At 34.9% G+C, this 15,400-nt stretch overlaps 1 protein-coding gene across 3 annotated transcripts in view; it reads right to left on the bottom strand.

Annotated features, from left to right (window-relative positions):
- Positions 1 to 15,400, bottom strand: part of LOC138180753 (band 7 protein AGAP004871) — a 44,697-nt gene that overhangs the window by 7,310 nt on the left and 21,987 nt on the right. For all 3 annotated transcript variants that reach the window (XM_069114888.1, XM_069114886.1, XM_069114889.1), the window contains 2 exons: positions 4,082 to 4,247; positions 2,706 to 2,931 (listed from right to left, as the gene is read on the bottom strand). In XM_069114888.1, the coding sequence (XP_068970989.1) occupies positions 2,710 to 2,931; positions 4,082 to 4,247 (388 nt within the window). In that variant the 3' untranslated portion in view covers positions 2,706 to 2,709. The remainder of the gene's footprint in view (positions 1 to 2,705; positions 2,932 to 4,081; positions 4,248 to 15,400) is intronic.

Raw genomic sequence — 15,400 nt, 5'->3', positions numbered from 1 at the left:
GCCACGTTATCATTCGATACGTAAATTTCAATGTACGGGTTCGCGCAATTTCCGTTTTACACCGTTTCATAAAGAGCAGGCCGACGCGGCACGTACGTTCCACTTTAGCCCGTGTTCAACCTTCCGCAACGAGGAACACGCGAGCGACGGAGGGTACACGCTTTCACGGCACGCTGTAACGCCTGGAACGTGACGCGGAAACTCTCTCCAGGGGCTCGTTCAATCCTCCACACGCACCTTTAAATTCGAATTCACGCGAACAATATTTATTTACGCATCGTGACGAGACGCGACCATATTCTCGTCTACCATAACTCCACATCGAGCTTCGATTTTCTGGAAATTGACTGAAATCGACGTTGGTTCTCCGAGTCGTTCATTTTCGAGCTTAACAAGCGATTCCACGCAAGTCGTTGATCGCGCGCGTGCGAGTATTTGTTGCTACAGTTTACCCGATTGCCAGCAGTCTGCCGGGAAAATAATTTCATCTTATCGTGTCTTCATTTTTACTGTCGTTTCGAAGTTACGTTTGTTCGCGAGAAAACCACGCGAGGAAAATAAAAAGCCATTTTTGCTTTCCGATCTTTATACCATCTGCTAGCTCGGAGGAACTACTTTAATATTATCGTTACTTCTCCTTATCGTTAAAATTCCAGATAGAATTGCAATAGAAGATTCGTAGTGAAGACGTTTCACCCATACAAGTAAATGCTAATCGCATACAAGCGAAGTGAAAGAGACAAAGCCAGAAATCTATTTGCTATTTATCGATAGCCATTCCTGGTGTTGTATCGACGATGAGGGAAAATACGACATTTCGAATCGTATGAATGGTTTTAATATGACCAGTGCTTGATTAATATATCGATGATCTTGCTACTTTTCAGATAGACGTGTGTGCGTTAGGTAGCGCAAATTAAACTTTTAGATAGCGACGTTCGTTGATGTGTACAAAACCATATGTATTTTATGGATACAATTTAATCTTGGGCTGCAGAGGCTACTTGTAAATTAATATCTTGTTTGAAAAGATAAAAATTAATTAATCAAGCTCCTGTCATTTCTAAATTAATATACTGCTTACAATTTTTTAATTAAAAATATATGCATTAACAAATCGTATATACTTCATACTTGGTAAGAATTATCGTGTTGGTAAAAATTATCTTATAATTATCGAAAATTTGGATTTATATTTGTGAAAGGGATAGCTGAGTGTTGAAAGGGGCTCGAGATGCTCATTTTGAAAAATGTTTAAAACACGCTTGAAACTGTGTAAAATTTAATTCTACGCCGTACATCGCGTCCATAATTAATACGAAAATGGTAGAGGTAGCTTATCTACTCGCACTTCAGTAACCACTTAACATTAAATATACTTCACGGAGACGTTAAATATAAATTCAATGTAACTCGTCTTTTATTGGAAATATTATCCCTCTGATCAATTAATAATATATTTTTGTTTGCTCCTGTTAACTGTTTCAAGCCCCAAGATATCTGATGACACGAGTTTATTATACGCCGCTTATTTTTCACAATGATGGAATAATTTCTCGCTTTTGATAGAAATGATATCGAGCACGCTTGAAATTATTCGAAAGCCAAAATGCTAAAACTTGAACGTGTGTTAAATCACTTGTAATGAATTCTACATTCACGAGAGAAAAAGTCCGATAAACTGAATACCTGTAAGCGTAGATTTCAAAGGCAGAATTCGTTATTGCTGCTTTTATTTTTAATTTGTAAAGCCAGACGTAAAAATTATATTCGACACGCATACTGCTGCACGCAGACGCATAAATAGATTCGTATCATGCGATCAACAATTTTTCAAAGCTCATATATATATTCGTAGATTCATAACTCTGAAAGAATTAATACACGGAAAATATCTGCTAGCAAGCGGTAAATTCGCGTACAAATTATAATATTGGTTTGGCAACTAAGTGATTGCGGATTTTGTTAATACCACCTAATGACAAAATCCGCCAACCCAATAGCAATCGATCAGATCAAACATATCAAATTTCGTAACTTCGCGCGACTACAAAAATTTGGTACTAAAACGAAGTGGAACCTGATAGAAAAAACGCTTCATTGGGAAATCAGGGTACGTGGAAACCCTTTTCTAGGCACTGTCATTGTAAGCTGCAATCATTCCAAAACCATAAAACTTATATGTACCAACGCGTCTTTCTATCGCAATCGGTCGTTACGAACGGCGAACTCGAAATTTTCAACTTACGTGCGCTTTCTCTTCCTCGCGCAAAAGAAGAATTCTAATACGAACGTATATTCGTCAACGTATCTTCTCGTCGCAATCGTTCGTTGAAAAAGTCGAGCTCGCGACATTCGTCTACGCGTATATTTTCTTTTCGTCGCGTAAAGGCTCGGAGGTCAAACAGGGAGCCCGGTGACGAATTACAAGTTTACCTATTTATTTGTCGAGTTTGTCGCGTTTCTGGTCGCGCGTCTGTCGTTCCTACACACCAAAATCGCGCGAAATGAAACAGAGATTTTAGCTAAAGGGTGACACGGCGCTTTGACGACCAACAAACGCGTCGAATCTCGCGTATGCTCGTATCGGTTTCCAATCGAGCGTATCTGCTTACCAGTGAATTGGATCAAAGGTCACCCCAATTAATCCGACATACCGTTCGAAGTTGGCGAAATTTGCTAAGGATAATCGAAGTTTGACACACCTCTTCACTTTGACACATCGATATTGTCTGCGTTTGAGTGGATGTCGGGCTGAACCTTGAGCTGCTTCGAGCACAACTGCTCCGACGACGTTCGAACAGCTTCTTGAATTGCTCTTGGATGGAAATTGTTAGTAAAGAACGGAGCCAAAAACTCGACCGGTAAAGGAAAGATGATGGTCGAATTCTTCTCCGCAGATATGTTGCTCAGTGTTTGTAGATATCGTAGCTGTTGGACATACAGTGAAAAATTCAGCGAACGTTGAATTTGTCTATCGCGGAGTAGTTGAAGGGCACGTTGTTGTTTAAAAGTAATAAAGTAAGATATATATATAAGTAAGATATTAAGTTTGTTTCGAACCCTTGCAAACTAAATTTCTTCGAAAAATCATCTTAAACGAATAATTATGATAAAGTTAAGTTGTATCGTAGCTTGGAACTCGTAAAATTTCGCTACGATATTAATTCGATCGAATTATCGTACGAGAGAGCCCATTTATGGAACATAACACACATGCAACTGTGTTTTTACACGAAATTGTTTAACGATTCTATTGTATTATAATTTAGTTAGTCGGTGTTGAAAAACTCGAATTCTTTCCGCGCACTTCCAATGGCCATTTGGATTGATATTTTCGAAGCGTTAATATTTTCCGCGGTTTTTTCCCTCGAATTTACCATTCTAATTTCGCTGTACGTTCTCCATGGAATTTAATTACAGTCTGTTGGTTGATTTTTTATTTTATACTCTGTTTTATGGAGAAATTGCACAAAAATTTTCTGAATAAAAGTTCAACATTTTAATACAAGCAAGTCTCTTCGATGCACGCAATTACGTTATGGTAAACAAATGCGTCTGTTGTTCGAGTGTGAAACCGTATAAATGTAATTAGTAAACATATATCTACTGCAAGAAACGTTGCGAAAAAAATATTGCGTTGACGTTGAACGCGTTGAAATAGATATTAAACTGATTACCAGAACACGTCAGAACCTAAAAGCTATCGCTTTCGTTCTAAATTATGTCATGACATTATGTCGTAAAATAAGTAGAACGTGCCATGTGCAAGTGTCTATGGAAATTGGCGAGTTAAGTTGGGATTAGGTTCTGGTCAGGTTTCGGTCCTGTTTGGATGGATAGAATGGTTAAACGAAGACTTTCAAGAGACCTGCGTTGATTCCGTTACCGACGACTGTAGAAGGGTCGCCATAGTAACGTTCTAGAGAAACCAAAATAATTCGTTGCACGAAGGCTTAATTTAGTGGTACAGCGTAATTAACGGTAGATTCTCAACCACACACAGAGCAGCGAGAGAAGCAACGCAGTGGAATTACAAAGATATCTTTGACGTTCCTCGAGGAGACAGTCTGGAACGTACCTGAAGAGCAGCTGGACTCATGGAGATGACATCACTGGCCTCTTTCAGAGCACGGGAAGCCAGCATCTCTCCTTCCGCTGCAATCACTTTGGCCCGTGCCTCCCTTGCGGCTTCCGCCTCCGTGGCCATGGCTCGTTGCAACTGCACCGGAAGTCGAACGTCCTTTCTAAATCACGAATATCCGTTACGTTTCGTTCGATCTACATCTACCTGTCTATGCTTTGATGATTACGAATAAAATTTGCTCGCAAAGGGTAAAACTAATTTCTTGAATGAATATCCTAAGTTAAAGGTACAATTCAACTGAACCAAAGGTCTATCAAATTTATTGATATTAGTAGAATTTTGTTTTAATTTCAATCAAATGAATGCAAGCTCGCTATTTGATATGTGGCGGCACTCGACCACGGAACTTTCCAACGGCTTCGCGACACAAAGCGCTATACCTTCAAAGCGTAAGGCCGACATGCCTAATGTACCATCGATATTTCTACGGTTCTTTCGCCGAATATTCGGAAGATTGCATACGCGGCAACCGTCGCGGACATCTGATAAACGCGTGCGTAGTGGGGATATCGAGGGACAACAAAGAATAGAATCTGTTTGTTTTCGAACCAAAGATTCATTCTGCCCCGAGCTGCGCGGTGCGAAAGGTTAGCGTCATAGCGGAGCAAACACTATTAGAGATACGTTATTATTAACTCTTGATAGTTAATCGTTAATTGTTGTTGATAGGTAATCGTTAATTGTAGTTAATCGTTAATTGTAGTTAATCGTTAATCGTTATTTGTTGTTGATAGTTAATAATTAATCGTTAATTGTTGACCGTAAATTGTTGACTGTTGATTGTTAGTAGTTTAATAAACTCTTTTGTTGAACATCAAGAGTATTTCTTGTGGGCACCTTCGCCAACATACCACCTCAGATATTATTTTTATCAGTATCGATCGTATTTATCACTATCGGCCGTAGAAACGGTAAAGTTAACGAAATCAAATAAACCCATTGATCTCTGAATGTCTGGATGATTTAGTCGATCCCATCTCTTATAAATTTAAACGTTCCTCTGCATGTGGCTTACATCGGCACAAAGAGAATTCGATAAGTATTTGAACAGCAATTCGTTTGATAGTACTCGTTTCCACTTCAAGTTCAAAACGACTGTTCGCTGAGTGCAAGGGACAATACGGTCCGTTACGAAAGTAGTGTCGACACAGAGGTCACATAAAGCAAAGAAACCTCCTTTATTCCGGCCGTGTCCATGGAACTACGCCAAGCAACTTACCCTCTTCATCGTAACTCGAAACTATTCGCAAATGTGTCCGCTCTTGCGCGCTCCTATAGAATGCCCCATTGCGCGTGAGATCTCTTTTAAGAATATGGATGATAAAACAACTTCATCTTTAACCCACAGCTATGTATCTTACTATGTACGTAGCTTTGGTTATTTCGAAGTCATATTTCTACGCTGTTTTACAGAGTTTTCCAAAGACAATTTTTATTTTTTTATGAAGCTTGAGCCGAGAAGTTTCGAAGTTTTACTGATATTATCTCAGGCGATTATATATCGTTGGAAGATACGATAGAAGAACAGAGAGCGATAGATCAATAATTAAAATCGATTTATCTTGAAAAGATTCGCTTGAGTCTTGAAAAAGACGTCTAAATTAAATAAATTTAGTAGTATGAATGTGTTTAATATCGTGGTCCAACATCGATTGAAATATATGTTTTTGGACACGTTTATTGCACTGGGAGTGAAATTCTGCGTGGAACAGGTCTGTCCCGGAAAAGCGAACTGGAATGTTCACGAAACGTTGGAACAAAGTACAATGTGCTATTACAAATACGACTAAAAGCCGAAGAACCACAAACATATAATTTTCACGTAACTATAAAAATGTAATACTATGAAAATGAAATGTATAGAAGCTGATAAAAATGCTTTATCAAAAAATAAGGCAATGCGCTAGTACTTTTTGTAGTCACAGTTACGCTATTCATTTAAAAACAATTTATTATTAATCTAAGTAAACTGGTTCATTAATTTTTAACAATTACACTATTAATTTATAACAATATGCTCTCATTAATTAAAAATAACTATGTTCTTAATTTATAATAGTTATACCGTTTGACTATTATACAATAGTATAGTTATTTTCTGCATAAAGAGGCATTTGATATAAATAACACAGTTCTAAATCAAAAACTAGTACTACAAAAGTATGAATTTAGTTTTATATTGTAAAAATTATTAAAATTATAAAAATGGTTATTGTAATAAATTGCTGAAGGCGTCAATTTGCAATAAAAGTTAAAAACTTATTAAATTTGATTGTATTATAATGGAAAAATCAGTGTTTACATCAGCAAACCGTTAACGTGCGGTTTACTTTTTGTCACCTTGTCAAGTGTATGTCATTAGATATATAAGGCACACGCGACTCGAGGTCGAGTTTCTTTCTCTTCGAACTCTCGTACTGTGAAGGTCTTAGAAGAACTGTTACTAATTAAGTTATCAGTTTATAACGTTTGCGCTAATAATCAACAACATTTGAACTATTACTTTATAACACTTAAGCAATTAATTTACAACATTTAAATTATTAATTTACAACATTTAAACTCTTAATTTACAACATTTAAAGTATTAATTTATAACATTTAAGCTATTAATTTATAACATTTAAACTATTAGTTTACAACATTGAAACTATTAATTTACAACATTTAAACTATTAATTTATAACATTTAGGCTATTAATTTACAATATTTAAATTATTAATTTCTAACATTTAAGCTATTAATTTATAACATTTAAACTATTAGTTTACAACATTTAAGCAATTAATTTACAACATTTAAACTATTAATTTACAACATTTAAATTATTAATTTACAACATTTAAGCCATTAATCTATAACATTTAGGCTATTAATTTACATCATTTAAACTCTTAATTTACAACATTTAAAGTATTAATTTATAACATTTAAGTTATTAATTTATAACACTTAAACTATTAATTTACAACATTTAAGCAATTAATTTATAACATTTTCGTATTCTAATAACGAACGGTGTAATTCTTGCAAACGATTGCAATGCATTCACGGTATTGAGAAATATCTCACAATTTTCACCCAATATTTTTCATACTTGTTTCAATTTCTTAATAATAATTTTTAAGTGTAAAAAAAATAGCAGTATTTTCTAAATAAACGTTCGATAGGGAAAAGAAGAAAATTGCCAAAACGATATTTAACTTCTTTTCCACCCTCCCAACCCACCCTTTTATTAAAAAGCTTTATTTTCAAGAAATATTTGTGACCGCGCGCAATGCGGTTGTAGAGTCAGTGTTTGCTACGCAATAGTTTCTTCTCAATGTTTTAAAATCACGATGTTTTTTATTAAATTCGATCGAATAATCACACGCGAGAGTAATAAACTTTTATCAATTAAATTTGTACGCGATATTAGAGTCCTTGTTCGCTGATCATAATTTAAGCGATCGCGGTAACGTAGTCTTTTATTTTTTTTTTTTACATATTTATTTTTTTGAATATTCGTTTTCGGTATTAGAGTCAGTGCCTCCCTCAAGAGGATAAAGCCTCTCCAGGAGCTCAAGAATGTAAGTAGTTTTATATATCGTATTTCAATTTCTTCTATTTATTATATTTTGTTTGAAATATTTTTAATTATAAAATAAAAATGATTGATAATTTAGAAAGTTGTAAATGTCCTTTTTAATTGAAATAAAGTCTTAAGGTCTTAACATTAAAGTACAATAAAACTGTCTGATACGTATCAAAAATCACTGAATGTTTTATTCTCAAACTTTTATATTAGAGTTTCAATTTTCATACTTATTAGAGTTTAGTCTTTATTATTGCTAAAGTTCCATGTTTGTTATTATGTATTAACGATATTAATGATATTTTATGTTTTGTTATAGACATATCACTGCTTCAACTTCTTTGTCTTCTTTAATCACTATCAATTAAGAAATGCAATTTAATCGAAAATTTGCGAGGTTAGCATTTTCTGAGGTTATTCTTTCATTGAAATAAAATAAGTGTTAAAGTCTTAATACCGAATTATGAAACAAATGACTAACATATTTCAGAAATCATTAGATTCTTAATTTTTAGATTTTAAACTTTCATATTAGAGTTTCAGTTTTTATACTTATCAACGTTTATTATAATTTCAATTTTTATTATTACCAAAGTTACTAAAGTCAATATTATAAGTTATTTTTCATTATATCCAACTTTTTAAATAATCAGCAATCACTCATCGTGTTTTGTTCTGTAACAGATTTTTCGCAAGCTCCATTTCCACCACTGGACCTTACACGGTTCCTGATGATATTCGCTGGGGTGGTACGTCCTTTATTTCTCCGCTTCGAACGGTGAGTCGCATGCATTTCTGTTCCTCCGGTCACTCAATCATGTCGTAGGATGAAAGGTCCGAATCGGCACGGGTGACCGGTTGTATTACGTAGAATTTTTTGCGAGCATAGTGACCGCGGGTATTTTTTATACCCGTGAGTAGTAACACTCATTTTTTCAAATTTATTAGTTTAGGATAGGTCTTCTTGCACAGCGCGATTATAATAATTAGTTTATTAATAATTAGGTTAAACATATGCACTTGAGAATATATTCGTGTTATTTATAAATATGCATGTTAATATTCCGTATGAATATTTGCAAATGACAAATATCTACACGAATATATCTGTATGACATAAATATACTTGATCTTAAGCAATGAACTGATCGTGACAATATTAAGTCACGTTCGTTTATTTAACTTCGGCTAGAATTTAAAACATGAGTTAAAATTCATTTTTTTCCGTACAAGAATGTGTGAAATTTTACGTGCAAGAAGGCACTTCGCGACAGGCAGATTTTTGAATCAAAGCAATAATTTTGAACACTGCCTCTGCATTTTCGAGTATGTGCTTTGATAAAGAGATCGCCTGAGATTATTTCTTTCTTAGTAATATTTTTAGAGTCAATTATTTCATTTGATCGAGTCTCAGTCTTTTTCAATTAACGCTATCTTTATTGCAATATTAAAATTTTGTTCTGATTTATTAAATTAATAAAGTAGACTTACTTAATTACTATTAAATTAATAAAGTAGATTTAATCAGATACAAAGTAGTAAAATATAAAATCAAAGAGCGTTAGTCCGTTAAATAAAAATTACACAAACTAATCATACTTTTAGATCAGGATTTTCAGATTTAACCCTTTCCGTGCCCATTGTCAGGACCTCATTCACGTGCCCAGGTGCCACTTGAATGGGAGAAAGACATTGGGCACGATGATCTAGAACTAAGTAATGTAATAATTTCTAAGCGACTGACGATGTGTTAGTGTATCGTGCACGACGTATTTTCCACATTATGTGCGTGTGTTGTTAGGCCGTGGATTTGCGTCGCTTTTTCTCATTCGTTAAAACTTCAAATATTAAAAATGTCGAGACATATATCGATTCAATTTACATGTCGATACTATCAAAATTTCTGATAATGTCATCCACACGATTAAGTGTAATCACACTCCTAATATTGGTATCAATTGCAATTATAATTTCAAATTTACTTATATTTATTTTAAAAATATAATCTCTGTAGACGTGATTGATCACGTTTTACGCAATGGTCACTAGCCTTCGTCAGTCGATTTCAGGAAAAAGGTACGTACCTTAGAGTGTGCATGTTGTGTTAAGCTCGGGTGTCGGAGGCGTCCCGGGACGTCCTCTCTAGTGTAGGACCTTTGCACCCGGGTGTTATGTGTGAGAACCGTGGAGCGAGTGTGTTGGTGTGCCTGTTTTGCCATTTTTTAAATATCGCGTTAGGTAGGATAGGTAGTATACTTTCTGGTATGTCTGTTAATTGTAAGTAGGCAGGGCCGGGCAGGTTGGCACAGTCTCTGGTCGGGTAGGCGCGTTTTCGTGTGACCAACCTGTTTCTGGAAATCTAATTTGAAAAATCGACGGTGAAACTGGCACGGGTAGAGCATGCTTTGGTTTTGCCTATCGATTTTTCGAATTTCGCGGTCGCGGTCGCGAGTGGGCTCGAAACGAACGTATATTGCTCGAGCACGCACATGCGAGTGGGCAACGATCACTGCTGTGATCGTTGATCAGTCCATGTGCACTTCAATCAGCTTCCGCGGTTTATATTTTTATTTCATAAGTTATTTTTTTGTTTGCGATTTAGAAGTCTCGAGCTTAGATTTAAGTTTCAGCGGGCATTGCGCCCGAAGAAAGAAGAGGCTATAAGCCGAAGAGGCCCGGCAAACTGCCACTCAAGAGGGCAACTACTAATGGCTCCCCATCCTCTGGGTCATCCAGAGCATGGGAAGTCATTATTGTTACTACTTTGTCACTATGCTCGATTTTAGTATTTGTAGTAGTAGTAGTAGTAGTTTGCTTTTTTGGCCGATGTATATATCGGTCCATCGTCCCATTGGGCATATTGCGATTTTTCTTATTAGTGTTGCGACAAATTAATTACGGGTTGTATTAGAGTTGCGAAATAACATCGCGGCTTTTCATTAGTGTGGCGAGAAAATGATTATCGCGTTTGCTTTAGAGTTGCGAATTACGATATCGCGATTGTCTTTTGCAAATTTTATTATGAATTTTTAGAATTTCTTATAGAACTATACGTATCAGAATTTATTCTGTTTTCTATTGTTTAAAATTAGATTAAAAAAGTGTTAGTTTTCAATTAATTTTATAGTATTGCAAGTAGCAATACCAGAATATTTAAAGTAGCTTTTTTATATAGTAAATAGTAATTTTTATTAAATTCACTATAAGAGTTAGCGTTGCGATATTGTTCCATCGCGAGTAATGCTAATTTTTCCTGTTAGCATTGCGATAATGAATGATCGCGTTTTGTTGAGTAGAGTTGCGTTCATAAACTGCCCAAACCCTCCGACTGCAATTGTCGGACACTTTTCCTGGATCACACGTACAGCTGCAAGAGCTGTACAAGTGTGATCATTCATCGACAACCTCCTACATGGTTGCACTGCGATATGTCTGCCCTCCACTCGCGATTTTTCTTATTAATGTTGCGATAAATTAATTACGGGTTGTGTTAGAGTTGCGAAATAACATCGCGGCTTTTCATTAGTGTGGCGAGAAAATGATTATCGGGTTTGCTTTAGAGTTGCGATAAAATGATAATCGCGTTTGTTTTAGAGTTGCGAATTACGATATCGCGATTGTCTTTTGCAATTTTTAGAATTTTTCCTGTTTTCTATTGTTTAAAATTAGATTATAAAAGTATTAGTTTTCAATTAATTTTATAGTATTGCAAGTAGCAATACCAGAATATTTAAAGTAGCTTTTTTATATAGTAAATAGTAATTTTTATTAGATTCACTATAAGAGTTAGCGTTGCGATATTGTTCCATCGCGAGTTCTGCTAATTTTTCCTGTTAGCGTTGCGATAATGAATGATCGCGTTTTGTTGAGTAGAGTTGCGTTCACAAACTACCCCAACCCTCCGACTGCAATTGTCGGACACTGTTCCTGGATCACACGTACAGCTGCAAGAGCTGTGCAAGTGTGATCGTTCATCAGCAACCTCTTAAATGGTTGCACTTCGATCTCTCGCTATTAGTGTTGCGTATTGCTTAAATACGAGTGCGTAGATTTATACTTATTAGCGTTGGGTATCATATATCGGGAATTTCCAGACTTTTCTTTTTTTTTTTTTTTTAATTGTAGATTAATTGATATTGCAGATATAACGAAGCACTCGTCGCGTTTGATTTTGAGAATTTTCTGCTTCATAAATATTAGTAGTAAATTAGTGTTGCGAAACAAGAATATTCAGTTCCACTCTCGGCGTGTTGATCGGGTTTATATAGAGTGGAAGACGATTGAATTTTAGTAGCCCTTCTGGCTACTGCTTCTTTCTTTTTCAGCGCCCCTTATTAAGGCTTCCCTTATTACTACGTTTATTACTGAAAATACTGCTATAAGACATATTCTTAAAAGTTAAAAGTTAAAAGACATTTAAGTTATTAATTTACAACATCTAAGCCATTAATTTACAACATTTAAACTGTTATTTTTTACATTTAAGCTATTAATTTATAACATATAAGCCATTAATTTACAACATTTAAGCAATTAATTTACAACATTTAAGTCATGAATTTACAACATTTAAGCCACTAATTCGTAACATTTAAGCTATTAATTTTTACATTTAAACCATTAATTCCTAACACTCAAACTATTAATTTATAACACTTAAGCTATTAATTTATAACATTTAATAAAATAATTAACAACGATTAAACTATTAATTTATAACAATTGAAACATTAATTGGCAACATTTAAAACATTAATTTATAAGAATCAAACCATTCTTTCTTGGAGGAATCAGTAAGTCTCCCGCTAATAGCCTAATACATCGATAGATTTAACGAAGAAATACCTAACCGCGATTACAGCCAATTACATCATATTATTTGCTACATAATTATTAACTGTATCACGTACAGCGATGCAGGCGGTATTGAAGAAATAAAGCCATTTTATGTTACAACTATAACGAGTAAATTTACTCGTTTAACTTGAGAAGAATTAAAAAGGTACCTGACTTTTAAATAAGCATTAAATAAGAATTTTAAATATCGCAAACAGTGATGTAGGTGCTATTCAAGAAAAAAGAACATTTTATTTTTTAATTAGCACGAGTAAATGAACGAATATCGATAATATAATATAACGCTTAATATGAATGTTATCTGTCTGATTATTTAATACCTTAATTAATTTCACAGTAACGTTATCGACTGCCGTTAGGCTTTTTTTCCCCTTTTCGTTCAAACTAATTGATAGTCGAAAACTAGTATTAAAGAAGTGTGAATTTAGTCTTAGCTTGCAGAAACTATTAAAATGATAAAAAAGGATATCGTATTAAATCGTTAAAGACGGCAATTTACGATAAAAATTAAGAAATTGTTCAATTCGATTTTGTTAAAATGGAAAAACCGCCTCCTGCTATGTCAAAAAATCGTTACCATTTGATCAACAAACCGACACCTTGTCAAGTTATATAAGGAACACGGAAGTCGCGCGCGAGCTCTATTGTGCCTGAAATTCCGGAGAGTGAACATCGAAGAAGAACATAAATATAAGGTAAGTAAAAAAAAATATCAAACAACAACATTGCAACCAGTAATTTATAACGTCTAAACCATTAATTTACAACACTTATGCTATTAATTTATAACATTTAAGCAATTAATTTATAACATTTAAGCTATTAATTTACAACATCTAAGCCACTAATTTACAATATTTAAACTGTTATTTTATACATTTAAGCCATTAATTTCTAATATTTAAACTATTAATTTATAACATATAACCTATTGATTTACAACATTTAAGCTATTAATTTATAACATTTAAGCAATTAATTTAGAACGTCTAAACTATTAATTTATAACATTTAAACTGTTATTTTATACATTTAAGCCACTAATTTCTAACATTTAAACTATTAACTTCTAACATTTAAACTATTAATTTATAACATTTAACTATTAATTTATAACATTTAACCTATTAATTTACAATATTTAAGCTATTAATTTATAACATTTAAGCCATTAATTTGTAACTCTACGTTCATTGATTTAAATCAATACCATCAATTCGTAGTGAGTGAATTAATGATTTATTTTGTTTTATTTTATTAACGGAATCCATCAAGTCTTTGAAGTGCTATTTTATTTCTATATAGCATTATCTTTTAATTTTAAATACAGCATTTAATCTCTCATTTCATTATTTCGTATAAAACCTGTGGTAACACAGAGTTCAATTTTAAGATATAATTTTCCATTTCTGCTCAAAACCAAGGCGACAACACCATATTCATGGAATCAAGGAAGCAAGTGCAATTTAAAAGAAGGCAACGACATCTTATAATTTGTCCATACGCGCTACAATTGGTACCTCGCATAGTTTCGTTTCTTCGATGATAAGTACAAAATTCAAGTACGATTATGCGGATCCACGTACTACAGCTATTCCAATTAATAAATTTCAATACACGCCACTTCTTTATTATAAAATAATTTTACATCTCTGCTTCCAATGCTTAGAAACTCTTTATGTAAATGGGACCCGAAAGTAGTTACCTCCTCGTGGAGGATCCCGGTAATTGGTATCGTTTTCCAAATAATAATACACCAAGTACTATTTTGAATATTAGTATTATTATTTGAAAACGATATCAAGCTAAAAACTACATGAGTATAGTCTGGTCTTGATCATCCAAAATAGTTTTGGTGATCTAGACTGGACTAATAACCCCCCGCGGGGGCACCGAGGGACATCGTGGGACATCGCAGGACACCGTGGGATGCGAGCGTTTGAGCCTTAATTAATCATAAGATAGATACCTATGTTATGTGCATTGTAAGCTCATTCTGTACAAAGATACTTATCTATCTTGGAACGGAAAATAAAGATCTCGTCTCTCTTGATCCCCTCGCCTACCACACTGGAAAAATTGTTCCCACGATATATCGGTTCACGGTCGCTCAGTTCTTTCAAACCGTATCGTGACGTACTCGCTCGCGCGTATTTCGGGTACGTGCGGGTCAACGTGCACTGGACAAATCTTTGGATTCGTAAGTCGCCCCAAGTACACCTCTGTGGTTAGTAACTGCTCGAAAACTGCCCGTCGTTTGCCTCGAATCACGGGAGTTGTCATCGCACTGGTGATACCTGCGTTCCGCAATACTGTCCGATTGGTACTTCGGTACTCGGACAGAAACCTGCATTTCACGTCCTCCGTAATCCTGTTCAAGTGGCGATCTCGCGGGGGTGGACCCCACTGTTCAGTTGGGGCCTTGCCTTCGTAATCCTGTTCAGCGGTCCCCCCCCGAGTTCTCACTTGTTACAGTTGGAGTGTGTTAAATTGCAGGCCTGTTTGCTGGGTCACTAGTATCATCGGTCGGTGCCATCGACCGTGATAAGATCCAGACGACTTGACAGGTATCGAGAGAAGGTCAATGCTTGGGCTTTCCGCTGAACCTTAGGGTTATCTTTTACACGGGAGTACGTCGCGTAGGTTTGTTAGTTCTTTCGAGAGATCGCGATCTCGTTCGTGTCGGGCGCGCCGCGGTTTTTCTGTCATCGTCTGATTCATCGGGCATCTTCTTGTTTTCCCATTTTTAAGGGAAACTTATTGAAATCACGTTAGAGTTTATAACTTTTCAATATCTTCAATATTTTATAGCATCGCAAAA

Source organism: Bombus flavifrons, chromosome 6 (genome assembly GCF_040668555.2).
Source record: "Bombus flavifrons isolate JBK064 chromosome 6, iyBomFlav1_principal, whole genome shotgun sequence".
Lineage (NCBI taxonomy): Eukaryota > Metazoa > Arthropoda > Insecta > Hymenoptera > Apidae > Bombus > Bombus flavifrons.
This window is presented reverse-complemented; position numbering and strand designations above follow the sequence as displayed.